Source organism: Aedes albopictus, chromosome 2, assembly GCF_035046485.1.
Source record: "Aedes albopictus strain Foshan chromosome 2, AalbF5, whole genome shotgun sequence".
Taxonomy (NCBI): Eukaryota; Metazoa; Arthropoda; class Insecta; order Diptera; family Culicidae; genus Aedes; species Aedes albopictus.
The window spans coordinates 392,735,325-392,763,304 of NC_085137.1; the positions used below are offsets into that span (position 1 = coordinate 392,735,325).

The following is a 27,980-nucleotide window of genomic DNA, read 5'->3' on the forward strand; positions in this document are numbered from 1 at the left end:
CTCCCCAGCTTTGTTCCGAAAAGCAATCCGAGCAAGATTAGCAAAAGGTACATGAATGTTGTTAGTATCCAATCTACGAAGTATACCGTAACTACGCTAACGCTAACGCTAACGTGTAACAATTTTGAATTTTTGAAAAATCTTCAAGCATCTTTAATACAAATTCAAGAATATTTTACTCTACTCTAACAATACATTATATGCTTAAAACACAGCTCTAACGCAAATTTATCACACGATCCACATGTACTATGGTTTGATCATACAAAAGCAAATGATGCTTATCACCATTACCAAAGTTTCCGACACACCTGTTGCTTTAACCAACAATCGAAACACGGTTGCAAAACTCCACTCTCCACCACCCGTTGCATCAACTCAGACACTATCAACAAATTAATCAAAATTTTTCCACATATCATCCCCAGCTTGACATGGCAAAGGTGTGCGTGCAATCCAGGTTTACCACACTTCCATGTCATTCTAGAAGGACTTTCGAGGACGCACGCATCCCTCCCGACACGCACAGTCACGCATGGAGCGGTAGCGCAGGGATAAAACGAAGTGTCACGCAAACGACAAATTTTATCGGATGTTACCGCGATTGTCATTCTCCTGCTGTAGTAGGTGGTAACAGTTTTGCCATTTTGGTGCGTGATGTTTTGATTGAGTTGCTAAAGTGCTAGGGTACCAGATAAGCGTGTAATTGTTCTGGTGAAGATATGTAGTTAAAACCACAATTGCTGACGGTGGGAATAAAAGTGAGAATGATGATTCAAGTAATGAAATTGGACATAGAATACCCATCTGGAATGGCGGAAAGTAAAAGGATTTCAACGCAATCACATCCTGAGAACATTAACGACTGGATTCTACCTAAGGAAAATCCTCTCAGGAATCACAAAAAACCTCTCAGGATTCACAAAACAATCCTCTTATATAGGATTCTGAGGAGAATCCTCTCAGGATTCTGAGGAGAATCCTCTCAGAATTCTGAGGAGAATCCTCTCAGGATTGAAGAAAAAATCCTCTCAGGATTCTGTGGAGAAACCTCTCAGGATTCTTTAGGGAATCCTCTTTAAATTCTGTGGGGAATACTCTCAGATATCTGTGGAGAATATTTTCAGAATTCTGTGGAGAATCCTTTCAGTATTCTGTAGAGAATTCTCTCAGGATTCAGTAGAGAATCCTCTCAGGATTCTGTAGAGAATTCTGTGGAGAATCCTCTCAGGATTCTGTGGAGAATCCTCTCAGGATTCTGAGAAGAATCCTCTCAGGATTCTGTGGAGAATCCTCTCAGGATTCTGTGGAGAATCCTCTCAGGATTTTGTGGAGAATCCTCTCAGGATTTTGTGAAGAATCCTCTCAGGATTCTGTGGAGAATCCTCTCAGGATTCTGTGGAGAATCCTCTCAGGATTCTGTGGAGAATCCTCTCAGGATTCTGTGGAGAATCCTCTCAGGATTCTGTGGAGAATCCTCTCAGGATTCTGTGGAGAATCCTCTCAGGATTTTGTGGAGAATCCTCTCAGGATTCTGTGGAGAATCCTCTCAGGATTCTGTGGAGAATCCTCTCAGGATTCTGTGGAGAATCCTCTCAGGATTCTGTGGAGAATCCTCTCAGGATTCTGTGGAGAATCCTCTCAGGATTCTGTGGAGAATCCTCTCAGGATTCTGTGGAGAATCCTCTCAGGATTCTGTGGAGAATCCTCTCAGGATTCTGTGGAGAATCCTCTCAGGATTCTGTGGAGAATCCTCTCAGGATTCTGTGGAGAATCCTCTCAGGATTCTGTGGAGAATCCTCTCAGGATTCTGTGGAGAATCCTCTCAGGATTCTGTGGAGAATCCTTTCAGGATTCTGTGGAGAATCCTCTCAGGATTCTGTGGAGAATGCTATCAGTATTCTGTGGAGAATCCTCTCAGGATTCTGTTGAGAATCCTCTCAGGATTCTGTTGAGAATCCTCTCAGGATTCTGTGGAGAATCCTCTCAGGATTCTGTGGAGAATCCTCTCAGGATTCTGAGGAGAATCCTCTCAAGATTCTGTGGAGAATCCTCCCAGGATTCTGTGGAGAATCCTCTCAGGATTCTGAGGAGAATCCTCCCAGGATTCTGTGGAGAATCCTCCCAGGATTCTGTGGAGAATCCTCTCAGCATTCTTTGGAGAATCCTCTCAGGATTCTGTGGAGAATCCTCTCAGGATTCTGTGGAGAACCCTCTCAGGATTCTGTGGAGAATCCTCTCAGGATTCTGTGGAGAATCCTCTCAGGATTCTGTGGAGAATCCTCTCAGGATTCTGTGGAGAATCCTCTCAGGATTCTGTGGAGAATCCTCTCAGGATTCTGTGGAGAATCCTCTCAGGATTCTGTGGAGAATCCTCTCAGGATTCTGTGGAGAATCCTCTCAGGATTCTGTGGAGAATCCTCTCAGGATTCTGTGGAGAATCCTCTCAGGATTCTGTGGAGAATCCTCTCAGGATTCTGCGAAAAATCCTCTAATGATTCTGCGAAGAATTCTCTCAAGAAATTGCGAAGAATCATCTCAGGACTCTGAGAAGAATTCTTTCAGGATTCTACGGAAAATCTTCTCAGGATTCTGTGGAAAATGTTCTCAGGATTCTGTGAAGAATCCACTCAGGATTCTGTAGGAGATCCTGTGGGATTCTGTGGGAAATCCTCTCAGAATTCTGTGGAGAATCCTCTCAGGATACTGTGGAGAAACCTCTCAGGATTCAGAGGAGAATCCTCTCAGATTTCTATGGCAGAATACTCTCAGAATTCTGTGGAGAATCCTCTCAGGATTGAAAAAAATACTCTCAAAATTCTGTGGGGAAACCTCTCAGGATTCTCTGAAGAATCCTTTCAGGATTGTGTAGAGAATCCTCTCAGGATTCTCTGAGGAATCCTTTGAGGATTTTCTGGAGAGTCCTATCAGGATTCTCTGAAGAATCATCTCAGGATTAAGTGGAGAATCCTCTCAGGATTAAGTGGAGAATCCTCTCAGGATTCGATGGAGAATCCTCTCAGGATTCGGTGGAGGATCCTCTCAGGATTCTGTGGAGAATCCTCTCAGGATTCTGTGGGGAATCCTCTCAGGATTCTGTGGAGAATCTTCGCAGGATTCTGTGGAGAATCCTCTCAGGATTCTGTGGAGAATCCTCTCAGGATTCTGTGGAGAATCCTCTCAGGATTCTGTGGAGAATCCTCTCAGGATTCTGTTGAGAATCCTCTCAGGATTCTGTTGGGAATCCTCTCAGGATTTTGTGGAGAATCCTCTCAGGATTCTGTGGAGAATCCTCTCAGGATTCTGTGGAGAATCCTCTCAGGATTCTGTGGAGAATCCTTTCAGGATTCTGTGGAGAATCCTCTCAGGATTCTGTGGAGAATCCTCTCAGGATTCTGTGGAGAATCCTCTCAGGATTCTGTGGAGAATCCTCTCAGGATTCTGTGGAGAATCCTCTCAGGATTCTGTGGAGAATCCTCTCAGGATTCTGTGGAGAATCCTCTCAGGATTTTGTGGAGAATCTTTTCAGGATTCTGTGGAGAATCCTCTCAGGATTCTGTGGAGAATCCTCTCAGGATTCTGTGGAGAATCCTCTCAGGATTCTGTGGAGAATCCTCTCAGGATTCTGTGGAGAATCCTCTCAGGATTCTGTGGAGAATCCTCTCAGGATTCTGTGGAGAATCCTCTCAGGATTCTGTGGAGAATCCTCTCAGGATTCTGTGGAGAATCCTCTCAGGATTCTACTAATCCTCTCAGGATTCTACTAATCCTCTCAGAGTTCTCAGGATTCTGTGGAGAATCTATTCAGAATTCTCTGAAGAATCTTCTCAGGATTCACAACAATCCTCTCAGGATTTTGTGGAGAATCCTCTCAGAATTCTGAGGAGAATCCTTTACGATTCTAAGAAGAATCCTCTCAAGATTCTGATGATAATCCTCTCTTGATTTTGAAGAGAATCATCTCTGGATTTTGATGAGATTCTAAGGACAATCCTCTCAGGATTCTGTTGAGAATCCGTTCAGGATTTTGTGGAGAATTCTCTCAGGTTTCTCAGGAGAGTCCTCTGAGGTTTCTCAAAAGAATCATTTCAGGTTTCTCATGAGAACCCTCTCAGGTTTTTCAAGAGCATCCTCTCAGGTTTCTCAGGAGAATCCTCTTGGCTTTCCTATAAGAAATCTGAGGAGAATCCACTCAGCATTCTGAGGAGTTTTCTCTAGGGATTCCTAGGAGAATTCTTTCAGCAATGTAAGGATAATTATCTCAGGATTCAGAACTGAATCCTCTCGGAGTTCTGAGGAGAATTCTCTCAGCTTTCTGAGCAAAATCGTCTCAGGATTCTTAGCAGAATCTGCTCAGGGTTCTAAGCAGAATCCTTTCAGAATTCTGAACAGAATTCTGTCAGGATTATGTGCAGAATACTCTCAGGATTCAAAGCAGAATCCTGTCAGAATTTTGAGCAGAATCCTGTTATGATTCTGAGAAAAATCAGGAATTCAGGATTCTACGCAGAATCCAATCCGGATTCTAAGCAGAATTCTCTTTAAATTCTGAGAAGAATGCTCTCAGGTTTTTTCAGAAGAATCCACTCAGGACTCTGAGCAGAGTATTCTTAGGATTTTGAGCAGTATCCTCTCAAGATTCTGAGCAGTAGGCTTTCTGGATTCAGAGCGGAATCCTCTCAGCAGTTTGAAGAGAATCCTTCAGGAATCTGAAGAAAATCCTTCAGGAATTTAAGGAGAATCCTTCAGGAATCTGTGGATAACTCTTCAGGATTCTGAGATGAATTCTCTCAGGATTCAGTGGAGAATCCTTTACGGATTGCAAGAAAAGTTTTCTAAGGATTTTGAGGAGAAACGTTTCAGGATTCTGAAGAGAATCCTCTCAAGATTCTGAGGATAGCCCTCTCAGGATTCTGAGGAAAATCCTCTCAGGATTCTGAGGAAAATCCTCTCAGAATTTTGAAGAGAGTCCTCTCAGGATCCTGAGGAGAATCCTCTCAGGATTCAGAAGAGTATCCTCTCAGAAACTTTCCAGAATTCTGAAAAGAAGCCTTTATAGATTCTGAGGAGTGTCCTGTCAGGATTATGAGGAGAATCCTTTCAGGATGATATCTAGAATCCTCTTAGGATTCTGAGGAGAATCCTCTCAATATTTTCAGGAAAACCCTCTAAGGATTCTGAGGAGAATCCTTGCAGGATACTGAGCAGATTCTTCTCAGGATTCTAAAAATATTCCTCGCATTTTTAGGAGAATATTCATAGAAATCTGAGAAGAATCCGCTCATGTTTCTGAGGGGAACCTTCTCAAGATTCAGAAAAGAATTTTCTCAGGATTCACTCAATACTTACGAAGCAATATTCCAATTAGCAAGTTAGTTGTCAGGTAACAATAGAATAAAAATGAGCTTTTAGAAAGACGTTTGGAATCTATGGTATCTCAACATATCACTAATCCAAGTTATTGCGATATATTTTAAAATGTCTAGAGACACAAACTTATCCCATTTAGATGCTTAATTAACCATCCCACAAAGCCTTCCACTCCATCATTGCAATTAAGATTAACGAGCCAGCTACGATTACGGCAACCCGCTCTGCCGCCGGTTTCGCTTACCGGAGTTAAATGGCCCGAACGAAATACAGCGACTTCACCCCCGAGAATAGAATCAATTATTTTGCAATTACTTCCCACGCCGAAAACAATTTCCATCGAAAACTTTGCAGAATACCAGCTAGAACTTTTGCAATTCCATTTTTTTCCAAAAATAAAAACACTACGGTATGGTTGAAGAGAACCGAGCGGAGCCACACGTGCACTGCACACCACATCGCCCATTCAACAGAAGACTGGTTCCATCCAAACGACCAATCCGAGCAACAACAAAAAGGTATCCACCAGAAAACGGCGACATGATAATGAAAATCTATGTGTGTGCCCTGTCGGGGAAACAATGTTGGCACACCGCACATTGCTGAGCTGATTGCCACTCAGAGCCATAGCCAGCGCCAAATGGAAATGTGCCAGGAAATAATCGACAATGTTGCCGCCCAAATGGACAATGCTTGGACAACACTTCCACCCACCTGCTGCTGCTACAGGAGTTTCATCGATTCCGAATTCTCGGAATCGACCAACAACGATGATGGTCATGATGACCGACCAATCGACGTCGGTGTCTGTCGCCGTCGCCACTGCGGTGGATGTGCTGCTGAAGTTCCCTCCCTTTTTGCTGCCGTTCGGAAACGGAAAAAGGGTGGTATAATGAATTAAAGGGAACTTACCTTAAAATCAATATAGCCGTTTTTGTCCATGTCGAACGTTCGGAACACGTGGTCGCAGAATTCTTCGGCATTGCCCGACGGGAAGAACATTTTGTACATATCTACAAACTTGGCCGGCGTTAGTTTGCCGTTTGGACAATCTTGCTGCAAATGCGGGAGAAAAGAGAGGATAATGTGAAACGAATTAGTAGGATGTCAGGAATGTAACTGAGGCAGAAACTTCTGCAAAACGTTTTTCCAAGGAATGAAAAATATTTGTTTTTGAGAAAACCTTGTAAAGTTTAATAATAGTAATAAGTTCCACATTCTTTCCTGCACTATTCTAACACGTATTATTCAAAAACTTCTAAAAATACTCATGCAGATTCCTTCAAATTGTTTGTTCAGGAATTCTCCAAAATTCATACTTTGCAGTGCAACATCGTTGAGATCCCGAATGCTACACGTCTTGAACAGGTAGCTGTCAAAGTAAGTTTCGCCAATTTCTCTATCTACATCTGCTGCATCTACGTGAGGCCGAATTCCGACCCGGACATTTATCGACTGCACTCTCATTGCGTTCAATTTTTGCTCGATCAAGCTGATGATACTGATATGGTCATCCTTCTGGGCGATTATAACCTGCCAAAACTTTCATGGTGTTTCGATCATGACCTGAACTCTTACCTTACCGCTAACGCTTCCTCTGAAGAAGAAATAACACTAACGCAATCGATAGTTGACAAGGGATTATCCCAGGTGACCAATCTTCTGAATAGTCGTCTGCTTCAGGAACTGCTACAGGGATTCCCCAAGGAGTTCTTCCACGAACTCTTCTTAGAATAGGACAGATCGGTGAAGTACTAGATTTGTAGTAATGAGCTGAATTTTTGTATGGTGAGAAGGTCAATTCTCCGTTTCTGCAATGAAATGGTGCAAAAAGCGTGTGTATTATTATTCCTGGCCTAATTTGATGCTGTTTGAGCAAAACTTTGGGTAACTGTGTTGTTGTTTTCTCCATTTCTTGCAACATAAACAACATAGTTATTCAAAGTTTTGCTCAAACAGCATCAAATTTGGCCAGGAATAATAATACCCACGCTTTTTGCACCATTTTATTGCAGAAACGGAGAATTGACCTTCTCACCATACAAAAATTCAGCTCATTACTACAAATCTAATACTACACCGAACGTGCCCCATTCCTTCAGATTCCTGAGATTTCTCCATGAATTTCTTCAGAGATTCCTCTACGTATTATTCCAGAAATCGTCTGAGAATTATTGCAGTGATTCCCCTCAGAATTCACCTAAGGATTAATTCGGAAATGCGTATAGAGATTTCTCCAGAAATTCCTCCAGGAATTCTTCTAGAGATTCCTCCACCAGTATTTCTAGAGATTCCTCCGTTAATCTCTACGGGTATTCTTCTAGGATATCCTCCAGGGATTCCTCCAAGAATTTCTTCAGGGCTTAACTCGGGACTTCCTTCTGTGATTCTTTCTGAAACAACTTATTTTAAACATCCTCCAAACATTCTCCCACGAATTCTTTTAAGGGTTCCTCCAGCAACTTCTCTTTCTATTTTTAAGGAACTTTTTAAGGAATTGATTCAGTACTTCCTCCAGGAACTGCTTAGAGATTCTCTTAGTAATTCCTCTTGATATTTCTTTCGGGTTTCCTTTTTGAGTTTCTTCAGAAACTCTTCTCGAATTTGATCAAGTGCTCCATCTGCGATTTGCTAAGTAATTAGTTCTGGTATTCCTATACGAGTTCCCTGAGAGATTCATTAACGAATTTCTTCAGGAACTCCTCTAGGAATTACTCCAGGAAATCCTTCAGAGATTCCATGAGAAATTCTTCCAGGATTTTTTTCTAGGAATACCTTCTGGAATTTTTCCAGAAATTCCGCCAAGAAATCTTCCAGTACTCCCTCCAGGAATTGCTACAGGCATTCCTCCAGGACTTGCACTAAAACTCCTCCGGGAACTTTTTTAGTGATTTTTCCAGGGATTTCTTCAGAAATTCGTTCGAGGATTTCTCCAGGAATTCCTTCAGAGATTTCTCTTGAAATCCCTCCAGGAATTTCTCAGGCAATTTTTTCAGAAATTTCGCCCGGAACTCCTCAAGAGATTCCCCCAGAAATTCATCCAGAAATTGTTGAAGGAATTCTTACAGAGATTCCTCCTAGAATTCATTTAAGGATTCCGCCAGCAATTGCCAAAGCCAATGGTGCGACCATTCATTTGCAAAGATTTACATTCACTTGCTATTATCTCAGTTCAGAAGGATGCTATCGAAAAACAATGTATGGATGAATTTAACCTTGTAGTTTTATCTGAAAGTTTGCCGAATTACATTGAGGTCGCAAACGTATACCAAAGTCGTGAGCGAGCTGTGAAGGCAACTCTCCACGCGGTGAATGTAAATTGCATTCACGCTGTGGAGAGCTGCCTTCACAGATCGCTCACGACTTTGGTATGCGTGTGCGAGCCCAATGTTATTATATGGCAAACTTTCAGATAAAACTACAAGGTTAAATTCATCCATACATTGTTTTACGATAGCATGCTTCTGAACTGAGATGATAGCAATTGAATGTAAATCTTTGCAAATGAATGGTCGCATCCCTGGCCAAAGAATAACCTCCAGCAATTCCTCCAGGCATTCCTCCAGGATTTTATCCAGGAATATCTCCAAGAACTATTCCAGGAAATTCTTCAGGAATTACCCCAAGAATACCTTCAGGAATTCCTCCAGCGAATTCGCTAGGAATTAATCCAGGAAGTGCTGTTTGCTGGTATTCAGCAAACTTTGCTGATTTTTTTGTGCTGATTACATTCAGCAATATGAATTTACTGAGTATCAGCGATGATTTTTCAATTTGCTGAGCCAGCCAGCAATTTTGACAGTTGATCAGCAACGTTGTACTGAAATTCAGCAAAAATGTTGCTGAAATTCAACAATTTATTTTGCAGATTTTTTTTTTGTGCTGGAAGCATTTCAGAAATTTTGGTGTGTGTCCTTCAGAAATTATGTCAACTTGGAGATGAACCAGCCGCGGGCTGAAAATCTCCTTAATAAAGCTAATAATAATAATAATAATTATGTCAACATTTTCTCCAGGAATTTTTCCAGGAATTCTTCTCTAGATTATTTCAGAAATTCTCCCAGGAAATTCTCCAGGAAACCCCTCAGTAATTTTTCAGGGATTCCTCCTTCTTTAAAAACTTCTTCTAGGATTACCCCTGAGATTCCTTCAGGCATTCCTTCGAGGATTTATCCAAGAATTCCTCCAGAAATTCTGCTAGAAATTCCTCCAGGATTTTCTCAAGGATTTTTCAGAAATAGAAAAATAACAGAATAGAGACAGAAATCTCCCAGAATTTCTCTAGAAATTCATCCAGTAATTCTTCCGAGAATTTCTCTTAGAGATTCCTCCAGATTCCAAAGAAATACCTCTAGTAATTCCTCCAGGTATTCCTCCAGGATTTTATCCAGGAATTTCTCCAGGAATAACCCCAATAATTTCATCAGGAACTCCCCCAGGAATTTCTCCTGGAATTGCTCCTTGGCATCTTTCAGAAATTATGTCAGCAATTCCTCTAGGTATTTCTCCAGGAATTTCTCCCAAAATTCCATCAGGAATTGCTTAAGGGATTCCTCCAAAAATTTCTCCATGAAAAATCTCTTCAGGAAATTCTTTGAAGATTCCTTCAGGAAATCCTCCAGAAGTTTCTCCAATGATTCTTCCAGGAAATCCTCTAGGGATTTTTTCAGAAATTCTTCAAGAATATTCTCCAGGAAATCCTTCAAGAATTTTGCAGGGATTCCTCCAGGTATTCTACCAAGGATTTCTCCAGAGGTTCCACCAGGGATTTATTCACAAATTTCTTCAAAGATACCCCCAGGGATTCCTTCAGGAATTCCTTCGAGAATTTCTCCAGGAACTCCACCAGCAATTCCGCTAGAAATTCCTCCAGGGATTCTTTCAGAAATAGAAAAATAACAGAAATAGAAACAGAAATCTCTCAGAATTCTTCTGGAGATTCCTCTAGATATTCATCCAGTAATTCATTCATGAATTCCTCTAGAGATTCCTCCAGAAATTTCCACGGGAATACCACTAGAAACTCCTCCATTTATTCCTCCGGGATGTTATCTAGGAATTTCCCCAGGAACTTCTTCAGGAATGCCTCCAGGAAATACCCCATAAATTTCTTCCGGAACTCCTTCTGGAATACTCATGGCATCCTTCAGGAATTATGCCAGCAATTCGTCCAGGAATTTGTCCAGGAAATCTTTCTGGGATTTCTTCAGAGATTCTTTCAGGAAATTCTCCAGGAATACTTTGAGGAAATTTTCAGGGATTCCTCCAGGAATTACTTCAGGGATTTCTCCACGAGTTTTTCGGGGGACATTCAAAGAGATTCCAACAGGGAATCCTCCAGAAATTCCTCCAAGGGTTCTTCCAGGAAATCTTCCTGGAATTTCTCAAGAGATTTTTTTTTTCAGAAATTTCTCCAGCAATTCCTCCCAGAATTCCTCTGGATATTTCTTCAAGAATTTCTCCCGGAATTCCCCTAGGAATTGCTCCAAGAATTCACCCAAAAAGTTGCTCAAGGAAATTCTCCAGGAATTCCTGCTGGGTCTAATCCAAGAATTCCTCCAGGAATCACGCCAGGAATTTGCTCAGAAGTTTCTACAGGCATTCCTCCAAGGATTCCTTCACAAATTTCTCTAAGATTTCCTCTATAAATTTTTAAAAAGATTTCTTATGAAATTTTACTACGGATTCCGCCCAGAATTCCTCCAGGAATTTCTCCCGAATTTCCTCCAAGGAACCCTCCAGAAATTTATTTATGATTTCTTCTAGGATTTCCTCATGAAATCTCTTCAGAAATTTCACTAGGTATTCATCCCATAATTTATCCAGAAATTCTTACAGGTTTATTTATTGAAATTCTTAAGGAATTCCTTCTGAAATGACTGATGGTATTTTAATCGGAGATTTTTCCTTCTTGGAGCATGATCTATTCTTTCGAGTCATGTTGTTATGGAGATTGGTTGCCATTACAGCTGCCAACAATGTGATCAGAGATTTTTCCTTCTTTTAAATTATGCTATTCTTTGGAGAAATACTGTCATAGTTATGTAGGCGATCAATAATGCATACTTTAGCGCGGAAAAATAGTCCTAACGCTTTCCGATTTCGAACATAGTAACGGAAGCATGTTCGTCCAATGAAACATCAACCAATGAGCGGTAGTGTGCGTCAAATGTCAAACTCAAGCAAAACCAATGCAAGTGTCAGGGCTGAATGGTCGGCCAACTAGCAAACTTTTATAAAGATCATTATATCAGTGTACGATATGAATAATTAGAGTGTTGTGTCTGTTTGTCTGTGATGTTAGTGTTGCCTTTAGGCTTGCATGACTGCCTTTAGGCTCGCTGTTTGAAAACTAGTCGAATCATTATTTCAGCCTTATGTTATTTCAGCCTTTTGACATTATCAGCCTTTTGTGATTCAGCCTTTCGTAATTCAGCCATTTGTTATTTCAGCCTTTCATGTTTCAGCCTTTTGTACGTAACCCGTTACAGGAGATCTAGACGTAAGAGTGTAGTACCAATCAATCTAGAGCACTACAGCAGCTCTATATGACGCATACACCAACTCTTTGACGCATATAGAGAATTCTAGAGAGTCTTGTAGAAAAATAAAACTTATCTAATCTAATAACAAAAGATCCGAGCCAAATGCAAAGTCGTAAGAAGGTACTACCAACAAATCCAGAGCACTTTGCTGAAGACTGCCCCCGTCTAGGATGCATAACGAGAATGTTAGAGTAATTTAGAAAAAAAACTTATCTAGATCAATTACAGCACATTTAGATCAAAACCGAAGATATAAAAGTGTAGTACTAACCAACCCAGAGAACTTTGTCGAAGATTGCAACCCTATAGGATGTATATTGAAAGTTCTAGATAATCATATTGAAAAACTTAACTTATCTAGATCAACTACAGCAGATCTAGATCAAAACAGAAGACGGAAAAATGTAGTACTGACCAATCCAGAGATCTTTGCCGAAGGCTTCAACCATCCAAAATTCATATCGAGAAAACTTGTGAGTCATATAGAAAAAAAAAACTTGTCTAGATCAATTACAGCTGATCTAGATCAAAACTGAAGACGTAAAAGTGTAGTACTAACCTATCCAGAGAACTTTGCCGAAGACTTCAATCATCTAGGATGCATTTCGAGAGTTCTAGAGAGTCATAAGAAGTGTATCGGAAAGTAGTTGAAAATGTTCAGGATGCTCTATCTGGAAGCTGGGTTGGTCTTTTCATTTCGGTTCTTCTATGAAATCTTCACAATATAGTTAAGTTTAGAACAGCTTGGAAAAATTTGGAAAATGTTTAGTATTATTGAAAATATGGTTAAATAGTAAATAAAATTTGTACGATAAAAAATCTGGAAAATATTAATGCTTGTTAACAATTCTGTACACATAACATATCATTCAACACCGACTTTCAAAATTCATATTTTCGATAGAAAAATCTCCTATATCTACAAAATGGTCCATTCCAAAAAACGTATATTTTTTGGTCAAACTTTGAAGCTCTGCTTTTAATATCTTAAAAGGTTATATATTTCCATTTTTTGCTCTAACTTACTCGTCCATAAAATAAAAAACATACCCTATTTGAAAAAATGCGAATTTTTCATTTTATGTATTTTTTATTTGCGTAAACATGATTTGGAGGAGCATATAAAAAAGGGGTTTCTCAAAAATGGCCTTTTTTCATTTTTAGGAATTGTGCTTAAATGCAGTGGAGATTTTTCTTGAAAAAAAAAATTTGCCTATATCATGAGGATTCTGGACCTTATTATATTTGCACAAAAAAGTTCACAATTTTCGAACATTATCGAACTTTTTTCGCAATTTTAATTTTTAAGAAGGTGTGCAAAAACTTAAAAACATGTGTTCAGTAATCTAGGTTAAAAACCCATTTAAAAGAACATTTTTAGAGAATCATTAAAGCCATTTCTTTTTCCAAGGATTTATACAGTATCTCCAAAAATAAAATTACTTAAAAGTTGTATTAAACTATTTTTGAGGGTATTGTAAACATTTTCAACTACTTTACGATACACTCCTTATAGAAAAATAAAACTTATCTAGATCACTTACAGCAGATCTAGATCAAAACCGAAGACGTTAAAGTGTAGTACCAGTCAATATATAACACTTTGCTGAAGACACCAACTCTCTAGGACAGCGTTTCTCAAACTATGGGTCGCGACCCACTGATATTATGAGTTTACTCTGTCATACAAATGCTTTAGAATGTACACAAGTAGTATTCGACATAAAAAAATTGTATGTCGACTCAAGTTGGTTAGTTTGGCGAAAATGATCGATTTTCAAACAAAAATTCATAATTCTGTCGTAATTAACTAGGAAAACTAAATTATTTCCGCAAAGAAAATGTCTGGTAAATCGACTGAAACTAGTGTCGTTCACCGGATGAAACTGTATGTCGACCAACAGACGATTTATGACCGGATTCTTGATTTTTTGTACTAAAATATGCATTTTGTCAGTATTTCTCATACTATTTATGAATTAACTCTGGCATACAAATCCTTTAGAATGTACACAAGTAGTATTCGATATAAATATTTATTTATGTCGACTCAAGTATTATTTTGGCGAAAATGATCGATTTTCATACAAAAACTCATAATTCTGTCGTTGTTAACTAGGATATTATGAATTTACTCTGACATACAATTCCTTTAGAATGTACACAGATAGTATTCGATATAAATATATTTTATGTCGACTCAAATTGGTTATTTTGGCGAAAATGATCGGTTTTCTTATAAAAATTCATAATTCTTTCGTTGTTAACTAGGAACACTAAATCACTTCCGCTAAGAAAACGGCTGGTAAATCGACTGGAACTAGTGTCGTTCACCGGACGAAACTGTATGTCGACCAACAGAGTCGATTTATCACCAGATTCTTGATTTTTCGTACTAAAAGATGAGTTTTGTATTAAAATTATGAATTTATTTTGACATACAAATACTTTTGAATGTACACAAGTAGTATTCGGTACATTTTTTTTATGTCGACTCAAGTAGGCTGTTTTGGTAAAAATGATTAATTTTCTTACAAATGAATAATTTTCATACAAATTAATACTTGTAATAGCTAACAAAGAAGTAAATATTTGAAAACATTTGAATTTTAAACATATGTACGCTGTAATTACTTCTGTACTCCAAATTTCTCTCTCTCACTATCTTCTTGGCGTAACGTCCTCACTGGGACGAAGCCTGCTTCTCAGCTTTATGAGCATTTCCACAGTTATTAACTGAGAGCTTCCTCTGCCAATGACCTTTTTGCATGTGTATATCGTGTGGCAGGCACCAAGATACTCTATGCCCAAGGAAGTCAAGGACATTTCCTTTACTAAAAGTTCCTGGAGCGATCTGGAATCGAACCCGTACCCCCCCCTCCAGCATGGTCCTGCTGGATACCTATGTCTTTATAGCTGTGGCTATATGGGCCTAAATACTTCATTCCAAGTTTATTTTTATATCGTAATAAACAGCTATTTTATAACTCGAGTCGATTAAATCGGCTTGCCTGCTATCACAGTAGAGTCGAGCAGAAAAGCTAGTACAGAAATCGACTAGCTCGAAAGCCGACAGAAGAAGAGTGGTCGATTCGTGATTTTGACAGTTTAGTGAGAGAAATTCCTCAAGGATTTCCTCCAAGAATTCCTCCGCAAATTCCTCCGGAAATTCCTCCAACATTTTCTTCGCAAATTCCTCAAAGATTTCCTCCGGAAATTCCTGCAAGGATTCCTTTGGAAATCCCTCCAGGATTTCTTTCGGAGATTCCTCCAGGATTTCTTCCGGAAATTCCTCAAAGATTTCCTTTGGAAATTCCTCCAGGATTTCCTCCGGAAATTCCTCCAGAATTTCTTTTGGAAATTCCTCCAGGATTTTCATCGGAAATTCCTCAAGGTTTTCCTCCGGAAATTCCTTAAGAATTTCATCCGGAAATTCCTTAAGGATTTCATCTGGAAATTCCTCAAGGATTTCCTCCGCAAATTCCTCAAAGGATTCCTGCAGGAATTCTTCCGGAAATTCTTCCAGGAAATCTTGTGGAAATTTGTTCAGGATTTCCTTTGGAAATTCTTCCAGAATTTTCTTCGGAAGTTTCTCAAGGATCTCTTCCGGAAATTCCTCAAGGATTTCATCCGGAAATTCCTCAAGGATTTTATCTGGAAAATCCTCAAGGATTTCCTCCGCAAATTCCTCCAAGGATTCCTCCGTAAATTCCTTTAGGAATTCCTCCGCAAATTATTTCAGGAAATCTTCCGGAAATTTTATCAGGATTTCCTGTAGGAATTCCTCCTGGAATTACGGGGGTACGGGGGTACGGGTTCGATTCCAGATCGCTCCAGGAACTTTTAGTAAAGGAAATGTCCTTGACTTCCTTGGGCATAGAGTATCTTGGTGCCTGCCACACGATATACACATGCAAAAAGGTCATTGGCAGAGGAAGCTCTCAGTTAATAACTGTGGAAATGCTCATAAAGCTGAGAAGCAGGCTTCGTCCCAGTGAGGACGTTACGCCAAGAAGATAGTGAGAGAGAGAAATTTGGAGTACAGAAGTAATTACAGCGTACATATGTTTAAAATTCAAATGTTTTCAAATATTTACTTCTTTGTTAGCTATTACAAGTATTAATTTGTATGAAAATTATTCATTTGTAAGAAAATTATTCTTTTTTACCAAAACAGCCTACTTGAGTCGACATGAAAAAATTGTACCGAATACTACTTGTGTACAATCAAAAGTATTTGTAAGTCAAAATAAATTCATAATTTCAATACAAAACTCATCTTTTAGTACGAAAAATCAAGAATCTGGTGATAAATCGACTCTGTTGGTCGACATACAGTTTCGTCCGGTGAACGACACTAGTTCCAGTCGATTTACCAGCCACTTTCTTAGCGGAAATGATTTAGTGTTCCTAGTTAACAACGACAGAATTATGAATTTTTATGAGAAAACCGATCATTTTCGCCAAAATAACCAATTTGAGTCGACATAAAAAATATTTATATCGAATACTATCTGTGTACATTCTAAAGGAATTGTATGTCAGAATAAATTCATAATATCCTAGTTTTTGTATGAAAATCGATCATTTTCGCCAAAATAATACTTGAGTCGACATAAATAAATATTTATATCGAATACTACTTGTGTACATTCTAAAGGATTTGTATGCCAGAGTTAATTCATAAATAGTATGAGAAATACTGACAAAATGCATACTTTAGTACAAAAAATCAAGAATCCGGTCATAAATCGTCTGTTGGTCGACATACAGTTTCATCCGGTGAACGACACTAGTTTCAGTCGATTTACCAGACATTTTCTTTGCGGAAATAATTTAGTTTTCCTAGTTAATTACGACAGAATTATGAATTTTTGTTTGAAAATCGATCATTTTCGCCAAACTAACCAACTTGAGTCGACATACAATTTTTTTATGTCGAATACTACTTGTGTACATTCTAAAGCATTTGTATGACAGAGTAAACTCATAATATCAATATATTGTATGAGATATACTGGTAAAACGCATCTTTTAGTATGAAAAATCAAGAATCCGATGATAAATCGACTCTTTAGGTCGACATACAGTTTCGTGCGGTGAACGACACTAGTTCCATTCGATTTATCAGACATTTTCCAAGCGGAAATGATTTTGTTTGTAATTTTCACTCCACTGCGACAAAAGATATTGATTTTTTTCCTGGTTTTCATGGGGTTTTCCCCATTGTGGCACTGGTGGGTCGCGGGCTGATTTTTGGTGGGTCGCGAAGGCTTGGGCCAGTGACGAAAATTATCAAATTACGGTCGTCTGCACCGACGCCCAGCGGCGTCAGCATCGTTGATTTGTTTTTGTTTTGATAGTCGTCTTTACAACCCGAGCGGCATTCTCAGAAATGTATGCTTTCGAAATTCTTTTGACCGCTGTCTGCTGAACTTCAACCCCCTACTGATACTCAAAGTCAGTATTTTCAATTTCAACTGATTCGTTTTAATTTAACACGATGCAGAAGCAAAAACTGCAGTTGTTTTGCAGCAATAATGCATTTAATTAAGGTAACATATCGGTATTTGCATGCCTAAAACCATAATAAATCAATTCGAAATTGAAATATTCATATTCGAAATCATCGAGCTGAAGTTCAGCTGAACTGAACTTCAATTACAGTGGATGACACCACAAGACGCCGCTTTCATTGTCTCGTCTCTTCTTTGTCATGTTCATTCTCGACCTCGTGTCCATGGGTAATTATGTTTGTTTTTTTTTTTGTGTTCGTTTTCGCACTAATTTGAACATCATCGAGCTGATTTTTTTCGACACTGGCTTGGGCAATATTTTAATAAATCATACTGCTTGCCGTTTTCTAATTTACAAATATTCCCTTGGAGAATATGCTGAGTTATTTCTATTTAGTAATTCTGTTTCTCCTTAATTTGTTCAAAACTTTGCATTATAAGTCTTAGCCTGGATTATATTGAATATTGTAACTACTGTCTGCGTTCTGAAATTGATACTGAAACTATGAGTTTTCATTCTGGAATATAAGATTAGGGTAAAATGTTGCATTTTCCTTGTGTTTCCGAAAACTAAGTTTAAGTTGTTGCTTAGAGTATGCATTTTCAGTTAGATTTACACGTCATGTTCAGCAGTTAAATATAAATAAAATTCAAATACCAAAAATCAGCAAAAAATCACCAAACTTCTACAAGAAACCTTATTTTTACCAAACTTCAGTAATGCATTACTTCGGTAAAATTCTTCTTAATGTAGACCAACTGAACTTTTACAGAACACAGAACAACTGAAAAGAGATTTCAATAAAAATAGGAATAAAATAAGTATGAATGAAGGCTATGACCAAAAATTCCAAAAAGATTCATCTGACTATCCAGCAGTACAATATTAAAAAAAACCTGCCACTAATTTACAAAGACTTTGAAAAAAATGTATGATTTTTTTTATTCCTAGAATGTGTGCGAGAAAGTAATGAAAATGATTAAATGTATTTAATCAAAAGGTCAGTCCAAATATGCAAAAAAAATGACGTATTTTATGGCGACCCACCGCCAAATCCTATAAAAATCGAAAGTGGGTCGCAAGTTCACAAAGTTTGAGAACCCCTGCTCTAGGATGCTTATCAAGGGCACTGGAGTATTTTCTGGTCGAGAGCTGCGTTCATTTGTGGCTAGGGATGTTCAAGATAGCTATGCAAATCTCATACTACCTCTACATTATGCCTTTTCAAAATATATGCCGATTTCTATGTACCACTTTTTGATCGTCAGTACTTCACCTCCACCTGGATAACAGTAATTGTTACAATATACAGCCTAATATAATTGCTTATAACATAATTTCGTACCATATTTATTGTAATAATTTTCATATTTTTTGTAGCGAAATAATTTCAAAATTTGTTAGATTCCTGTTATTTTGGTCATTCAAGCAAAAAGATTTTTCTTAAAACTTATAACAAAATTTTTGTGAAATCAATAACAGAACTTTCTCTCTCTCTCTCTCTTCTTGGCGTAACGTCCTCATTGGGACAAAGCCTGCTTCTCAGCTTAGTGTTCTATGAGCACTTCCACAGTTATTAACTGAGAGCTTCCTCTGCCAATGACCATTTTGCATGTGTATATCGTGTGGCAGGCACGAAGATACTCTATGCCCAAGGAAGTCAAGTAAATTTCCTTCACGAAAAGATCCTGGACCGACCGGGAATCGAACCCGTCACCCTCAGCATGGTCATGCTGAATACCCGTGCGTTTACCGCCTCGGCTATATGGGCCCTTACAGAACTTCTAATACTTAGATATAATTTAACAAAGTTTATTTTAACAAAGTGTGATATAATCCTCATAAGATTATATTTCAATTTGTTATATTTTTGTTTTTATTTGATGGAATTTGATTAGAATTTTTGTTTTTTGTTTTAACTATTAACGGTGCTTGTTTTTAAGGATCAATGTTACAAAAATCATTGTATCAAAATAACAAAACCATTATTGTGTGTCAGGTACCATTTAAAATTAAAATATCATCAGCATCTTTACGATGAAAATGCCTCTTGGTCCCAAGACAGGCGCTTACAGCCCCACACCCTTCAACAACCATGTCATGCCTGGGAGAATATTCCAACCACACCGCAAAGTAAAAACATCCTGGAGAATAATCCCCAAACACGACCAGCTCACGGACGGGTGAATCGCAGCATCGTTAACTTTTGGTCCTTCTTCCCTTGGCAACGGTGGTGTTAGAAGACAACCCACGCAACAAAGTTATGATCTCAACTCAAGGCCAAATAAAAATGAGTATATTTTCCATTTCGCTTCAGTCCAACAAAGTTTAACTTGTATCCTACCTATTCCATCTGGGCTAGGGTGGTTTTCCCCCTCTCAGGGTCGGATGGGAAGATCAATTGAATTAGGTTAATTAAAATGGAGGTCTCGGTATCAGCTGCGGCAACATTACCGACGCGCGCGCGCGGGACGAGGAAAGATGGTGTGGCCTTCCGGGAAGAAAGTTTCATCCCACGGCGGCGGGCGGTGGGATATTGATTCCGCCGGTGGTGGAGAAATGGATATGTGATCCCCGGGATGGGTTTCTGATAGATGACGAACGCAGTTTGTCGAAGAGGTGTAGTGGTGAATAACAATCATAGTTACAGCCAAAGTGGCTAAGACCATTTGTGTTTGAGTGCCTAATTGAGATGTTATGCTTGAGTGAATCGGCTTAGACTCAGGCTGTTGTGTTTGTACCATGAAATGAAAGGTAAACGAAGACATCTTGTCACTATTTCACATGGATGGTGCGAACATGGCGTCCATCTATGCATTCAAACAACTTCTATCATAGCAGAGCGGCAAGAGAGCAAGAGTTGAGCAGTGGTGGAAGTGTTTGCCGTCCCAATAGAATGCGAAAACAATTTTCTCCGGTGCGATGGGGATAAAGTTGTTTGGCTTTGATTAACAGCTAATAAACACAAATCGATGCAACAGTTTGCTTCCGTCGTCGCCCGGTGGTCGTTGGTGTTGAAAAGACACACTTTGATGCAATTAGATTTTCGTGTTATTGTGTGGACAAGCTCTGATGAATGTGACCGCAAGGAGCAATTATGCAAATTGAAAACTATAATTCATTTAGCGTAAATTTCTGTGCTGCTGTGGTTGATGCAATATCTATCTAGTGGTGCTTATAGCTAGTATTGCTGCTAGCTTCCACAGTCAGTAGAATCCGAATTCATGCATCGTTTCAAGAGTCGGCGTGTAGTTCACGGTTTGTCCGAGCTCAATTTTATGAGTGTCAATAGCGTTGCTTTTTAATGCTAAGAATTTAAAGTCTCTCACTGTTTCCCAGTTTATTGGTTTTCAATTGATTTCATGATTAATTGCGGATTGTAAAATATCGTCCAAATGTTTGGGAGTTTTCCTGTTGTGCATTTGGAAGGGCTTGAAATGTCGTAAATAAACTCCGATATGATTGCAGCAACTTTTGATTGCTCTTCAGGTTTTACGATTTTTCTATAAATGTTGTTGATGGGAGCGTAAAACAAAACTGACAAATTTCTATTTATATTCAACCGGTTATGAGCTGCGTGTTTTACGAGGGTTACACTGTTCAACTTGGGAATGCAAATTGGTATGAAACGATTTATTGGTTTTACATCTCCTTTGAGATTGAGCCCAGTCAATAATTTCTCACTAAACATTCTTCTGGATGCTTCTACTTGGTGTAACGTCCCAACTGGGGCAAAGGCTGCTTCTCAGATTTTGCTCTTTTGGTATTCGTAGTAATTAATGTTCAATACGACCTACAATTTGATTAAAATTTTCACATTTTTATTGGTATTGTATCACAGTCTGAAATTGTTGCAAGTTACCCCATTTGACAGTACTGTGTTGTGCTTTCCCACAATCTCTCACATTATAACCTCATCAACGAACGTAACATTCCACAACCGCACCCCCGTAATATTTCGGCCCCCCATAACAGACAGGCCCTTGTCTAATTAGTGTTTCATTTCGCACCCAGAGATAACAAACTATCGATACATTGTGTTTTTGTGCTCTATTACGAAGGCAAACATGGTGACACAGAACGTTCGGACGACGGGACACACATATGGTTGTGGTCAAACAATGTGTGCTTTCTTTCCGCATGTGTACTCCCCAAATTGTTTTCGGTGTTTTTTTTCGTTGCTGTTTGTTTTTGTTACGCTGATGATTGTACTGACGCAGGCCTAGCTGGAATTCACTGGATGTAACTTTGGGACATTATTGGCGAACAAATATTAGGATTTTCTTATTTGATCGGGGCGGAAATTTGAGGAAATTCCTAAGTGACTCGTTGACTTGTGTTTCGACGCAAACACAAATCACTATGCATTTCCATGACAGCAGCTTTCTCCTACCTAATGCCAGGATGGCGGAAGCTACTCATGCTGCAGTATAGGCACGATTCTGGGCGAGCATTTATTACTGTTTACCACCTGGCGTGTCCAGATGTTTCACACCATTTCCATCAGCAGCCAGTAGCAACCGTTTCCACTGAATTAAAATAATTTCATCGCATTAAATAGCCAATTCATGCTTCCATTCACACCTCAGAACAAGTACAACTGTTACTCTTCATGTGCAGAGGAAAGGTGTCGACACAGTAAAAAGTTTTGAAATGTGTAACCTCAATTTTCAAACGCGTACATTTATTTGAACAAATAACAAAAAAAACCTTGAACATACTTACATTACCGGTCAAACTAAGGCCTGAGTGATCCCTGCTGTACGGAGTAGACGTCTCCATTCTACTCGGTCCATGGCTGATTGTCTCCAGTTCCGCACTTTGCGTAGGGTCCGCAAATCGTCCTCCACTTGATCGACCCATCCACCTAGCTCGCTGCACACCACGTCTTCTTGTACCGGTCCGGTTGCTATCCGGCATCCTGATGACGTGGCCCGCCCATCGTAGCCTCCCGATTTTCGCGGTGTGGACGATGGGTGGTTCTCTCAGCACCTCATGGTTCATTCGCCTTCTCGAAGTCCCGTATGCCATCTGCACTCCATCGTATATGGTACGCAACACCTTCCGTTCGAAAACTCCAAGGGTGCGTTGGGCTTCTGCACGTAGAATCCATGCTTCGTGCCCATAAATGGCTGCCATTCTCATAAACGTTTTGTAGATACATGTATGTATGTATGTAGGTAGCCACCATCCTAGCTTGAGTCTTGCTCAGCATGCAGTTCCACTTAACAGTAAAGATTAAATTTCACTGCCACTCTGAATTCAACATACCGCTGTATGAAGAGCCAAAAGGGGGTGTGGCGGACCCGTAAGTAGAGACACTTACGCGAAACCCGCGGGTTTATAAGAATCTCCTTCCAACAGTATGTTCCAACAGGGTGAATAGTGAGATTCACATTACTTGTCAAGCTTTCTACGGGATGGTTTGTCACAAGAAGGGCGCGTCAAATCCATTGCAACTGTTGGGATAGAAGAACCCATCTACAAGGATGTTATAGTTACTTCTCACCACACTCCGGCTGGCAATCTCATAAGCGTTTTGTAGATACATAAATGAAAAAGACACGAACACGTTCAATGCTTCCAGTGAACTTGTTCGCTCTTTGAAGGAAGCACGACACTGGACAACGGACTATAGCATGCAACGCCCAGTGGCACAGCCAGAATCTTTTCCTGACAGCTGCGGTGGGAATCGAACACGCGCTCCTCAGCACGATGCGACTAAGAGCTTGGTGACTCTAGCCGCACGACCACGGAGCCGCACACTTAACGCACAGTTAATTTCGTATGACGGCGAACTTTGTTCGACCGTAAAGTCCTAAAGCTATGCCTTTCAGTAAACCTTGGTGTACGAGAAAGGCATAGCTATAGAGGTGTCGGAGGTTGATTGACAATTTTAAACGTACACTTTCAAGGCTATTTTTTTAGATATTCCGGATGGAATCATCGGAGGAATATCGGAAGGAATATTATAACAAAGTCTGTCGTTTGAACAATCATTGAGAGAAAACGAAAAGATCAACCAGCCTCTCCCGATCAAAGGCGGATAACAAAGTGATATCACTTTGATAACAAACTGTGTTATCAGTGTTATCATTTTGTTATTTTTGTTATCATCTCTTACAATTGATAATAACCAGATGATAACATATTAAGTTATCGATTATTTTGGTCTATTGCGAAACCATGAAAGCACTAAATTATAACAAAACATGTTATCAGTTTTCAAGTGCATATTTCAAATCTTTCCCAAAACTGAGAGTCTGATGAACCTCGAATCTAAAAGAAATAGTTTCCTCTGTACACCTTCAATGCAACTGCAGTACGAAAGCGTAGCCTTCAACCACTCTTCCTCTCACTGAGTCTCGTTGGTATAGGGCAATCGCTCGATCAAAGTTTGAGACCCGCGGGGCCCAATAACTGAAATTATAGGCTGTAAATTATAATAATTTTTCATCAATTGCTGACGATGTCGGTAAAGTAGATTTTTACTATTTTGGTCGATAAAATTGCTCTGAATGATAACTAGTTGATAACAAAACCAGCTATAAATCAGCGATATTTTTTCATATTGATAATTAAATGTAGAGATGAACAAAATATTGTATAACATAATTAGTTATCAACTTGAACTAAATGATTACTTAACTTTTTATCATTTTGGTATTCGAGAAGTCAATTTGAGTTATCATTTTTGTTATGTTGGCTCTTAATTCAATTAATATGATAACAAACTCAATTATCAAACGAATGATAACCAGGTAACAGCACTTGTTATCATTTTGTTATCCACCTTTTCTCGGGCTGGGACTGCAAATCTCTTCAATAAAGACACCTAACCTAAGCTTGAGAGAAATGGTATTGAAATTTTTCATTTCTTTGAAGAAATGAAGCCCATCTCCTTTTCTGTCGACGAATCAACAACTTTAGAAATTATAGGGAAATTCTTCAAATCTCCAAAGAAATTTGTTATCAAGGGCCAAATTCCAATACGATGAACGTGATTCCATGGAAAAATTGGAAGAGAGAATCCATTAATAACGCTGCAGTTTTTGTAGCTGCCCCTTGTAGCATATCTTAAATACATGGCTCGTTATACTATCGAATAATCCTCATTCGTCGTCCGACATATGAAATTATCCTCGTGTTCCCAAACTTTTTGTTATCGCGGCGCCCTTTGACATTTCCAAAAATGTCGCGGCGCACCACAGTTTTTAACAAAGTTTTTTTTTTATTTTGGGCAACTTTCACTTTACAGTGTGCAAGACAAAATCGTGAAACACTTCTCTAATATCATGTTTACAGAATTCAATATTTGGAAAACTAACTATTTTTTTAAATTAATTTCTTTGAAGATTGAAGATTGTTTGAATATTTGCAAGATTTTATGAATCATGTTGATTTCATCATAGAAGTTTTAAAAATAAGAAGAAACTCAGATGTAAAGGTAAAACAAGCTGCTGAATTTCAACAATTAGCCAAAAATTCTAAAGCGTTTGCAATAATTAAAGAGTTCTTATTGAATGAAAATGGCTACACAGAACTTGACCAAAGCTTCAACTTTTTGCGCAAATTGCAAAGCAACTCTTTTATTTATTTTGGAAAATTTTGGCAAACTAGAACACATGAAGAGATTGTGAAGACCTGCCAGGTGGGCTTTGACTGAACTTATTTTCATAAATTTCAACTTAACCCTTTGGGCCAGGATTGGTCATATATATTATATAACCCCATTGATGAAAACGAGCATAACAAACTTATTCGAGTTCAGCGAGGTTGCGGCAGTACTGATGAAACAGTCAGATTCAAAAAGGTCAAAGCTAGATCTTAAAACTACCAGTTCGCAAACCTGCATGCCGCTAAGCTGATCCGAAGACCTTGTACTTATTCTGGAAAGAACGTAATTAATGTTCTTGATATTAAAAACTTTGGACAAGTTACATATTGTAAAATAAAAAGCTGAGGAATTCTAAAAACAATTTCAAAAGCTTGAAATTTCAAAATGTTATTTCATTTGATATGTTTAAAAAGGATATCAGAAATCCTATGGAACAATCAAAGATTCAGGAAAGATTTAAAAAATGTGAGTGACACTAGTTTTACTAATAAAAAAAAATAAAGTTGTTCCGCAATACAAATAAAGAGTTTGTTTTTTATTTGTTTCGTCACAAAAGCCAAAATCCTGCGGCGCACCTGGAAAAGGTTCGCGGCGCACCAGGACGCCGCGGCGCACAGTTTGGGAAGCACTGCTCGTAGGAATTCCACCCGGGAAAATTATCTGGAGCAATCTTGTCTCATGAAATATCCCGAAAGACATCCTAGGAGGAATATCGGCAAAAATCCTTGAAGGAATCCCGGAACAAATATCTGAAGGAATATTTCTTGGACAATTACCGGAACGAATACCTGGAAGAATTTCTCAAAAAAAATCCAGGAGGATGCCCGGCATATATCTCAGGGATTTCCAGGAACAAACTTTGAAAAAACTTCAAGGCATCATGGAGAGGATCCACGAGGGATCCCTAAAAAAACATGGAAGAAATACTTGAAATAATCTCAGGAGTAATAAAGGAAAAACCCAAAACGAAATCTCTGAAGGATTTCCAAAAGGGTTTCTGAAATTACCATTAGAGAATTCTCGGAAGGATTCCCAGAAAAAAACTTTAAAGGAAACCCGGAAATAATCAATAAAGGAATCCCAGAAGGAATCACCCAAAAAATCCCTAAAATAATTCCGAAGAAGTCCTTAAAAGGGGGAAGTCCTTAAAGGAATTACTGAAAGACTCCCTCTCAATTCATCAAGCACGGAAGAAATCCCTGACGATATCCCTAAACAAAATCGTTGAGTTATCCCTGAGAGAATTTCAAAAGATTTTTTTTATATTCTGGAGCAATCCTGAAGGGATCCCGGAAAAGATCTTTTTTCAGAAGAATTCGGAGGGAACCCCAGGGCCGGATGTAAGGGGGCCGGGGTGCCAGGGCCCCGGGGTCCCACAACTTGGCAACCTTTTTTTGTTGCTAACATTAGCTTTATTTTTTATATTGATCAAGTACTGTTCAAAAATAAAGAAAATATTTTTTGTCATCTATCCGAGGGGTCTCCACAACCGCTCTGGCCCCGGGCCCCCACAATCCTTAATCCGGGCCTGGAAATCCCTTCAGTCATTCTCGGAGAAAATCCCTGAAGGAATCTCTGGAGGAACTCCATGGGAAACTAATGTAGGAATCCTGGAAGAAGTCATGAAAGGAGCACCAGGAAAACCCAAGAAATAATCATGGAAGAATCGCTGATGCAATCTCAGAAATAATCCGTGAAAGAATCATGGGAGACATCTCTAAAAGAATCTCGGTAAGAATCCCTGATGAGGAGCGGACCTGGTGTGATGGTTAGAACACTTGACTATCACGCCGAGGACCTGGGATCGAATCCCACTCCCGACAAACTCGTAAAATGTGAGTTCTTCCTTCGGAAGGAAAGTAAAGCGTGGGTCCCAAGATGAACTAGCCTAGGGCTCAAAATCTTGTTAATACAGATAAAAAAAAAGAATCCCTGGTGAAATGCCGTAAAATATCCATGAAGGAAAACTCGAGAGCAACCAATGAAAAAACCTCGAAAGAACCCTAATTCCTAACGAAATTGCTGGAGAAAGATCTAAAGAAAACTCGGGTAGCATCAATGAAGGAATCTTGAGAAAAAAATTTCCGAAAGCCGAGAGGAATCCCTGGAGAAAATGCTGTAGGAATCCTGGAAAAATACCGGATAAAATTCATAAAAAAATCTATGAAGCAATCTTGGGAGTTATCCTTAGGTGAAAGCATTGTCTCATTTTTTTTGGTTTTTGTTTTTTTTTTTGTTTAAACGAAGCAATATTTTTAAAATCGGGTTTCGTGCACATGTAAAGTATGGATCAAGTTATCTTCTAATTATTTTTCGTGATGGAAAACGTTTTCCATTTTTGAAGAAACCATTTTTTTGTGAAATTTCGTTTAAACCAAAAAATGAGGAAATGCATCCAGTTTCGCCTTAAGAAATCCAGGGATAAATTATTAATAGAATCTTTGGAGCAATTTCTAAAAATAAAAGAAATTTCAAAAGAAATCCCGGGAGCAATCAATGAAAGAATCCCTAAAATAACTCCAAATGAAATTCCAAGAAAATAATCCTTAACCGTTATGTGTCTGACAAACTTTTTGCTTTTTCTACACCGTGCTTTTTTAATGGGCGCTGGGTACCCGGGTACCCTGTCGGCCACATAAGGGTTAATGAATCCGTCACAAAATCCTGGAAAAATCGCTGATGGAATCTCGGAAAGAATCCCTAAAGGAATCCAGGGGGAAATCGATAACAGAATTAGGGGATAACGTCGAAAAAAACCTAAAAAAAAATGTCGGTGGAAGCAATTGAAGGAATCCTGGGCGAAAACTATAAAGGAATCCGCAAGGAATTCTTAATGGAATCCCAGGAGGTATTTTTTTAAATAAATCCCAGGAGAACCCCCTTAAGGTGAAAGTCGCCAGCATTTACATTCAAACAACGCATTATGCCTC

At 39.0% G+C, this 27,980-nt stretch overlaps 2 protein-coding genes across 10 annotated transcripts in view; both read right to left on the bottom strand.

Annotated features, from left to right (window-relative positions):
• The window catches only part of LOC115270114 (neurocalcin homolog), a 579,846-nt gene that overhangs the window by 184,643 nt on the left and 367,223 nt on the right, over positions 1-27,980 (bottom strand). The gene's annotated exons all lie outside the window — the stretch shown is intronic.
• Positions 1-27,980, bottom strand: part of LOC109400621 (neuronal calcium sensor 2) — a 510,430-nt gene that overhangs the window by 136,337 nt on the left and 346,113 nt on the right. For all 7 annotated transcript variants that reach the window (XM_062853212.1, XM_062853214.1, XM_062853213.1 and 4 more), the window contains one exon: positions 6,283-6,426. In XM_062853212.1, the coding sequence (XP_062709196.1) occupies positions 6,283-6,426 (144 nt within the window). The remainder of the gene's footprint in view (positions 1-6,282; positions 6,427-27,980) is intronic.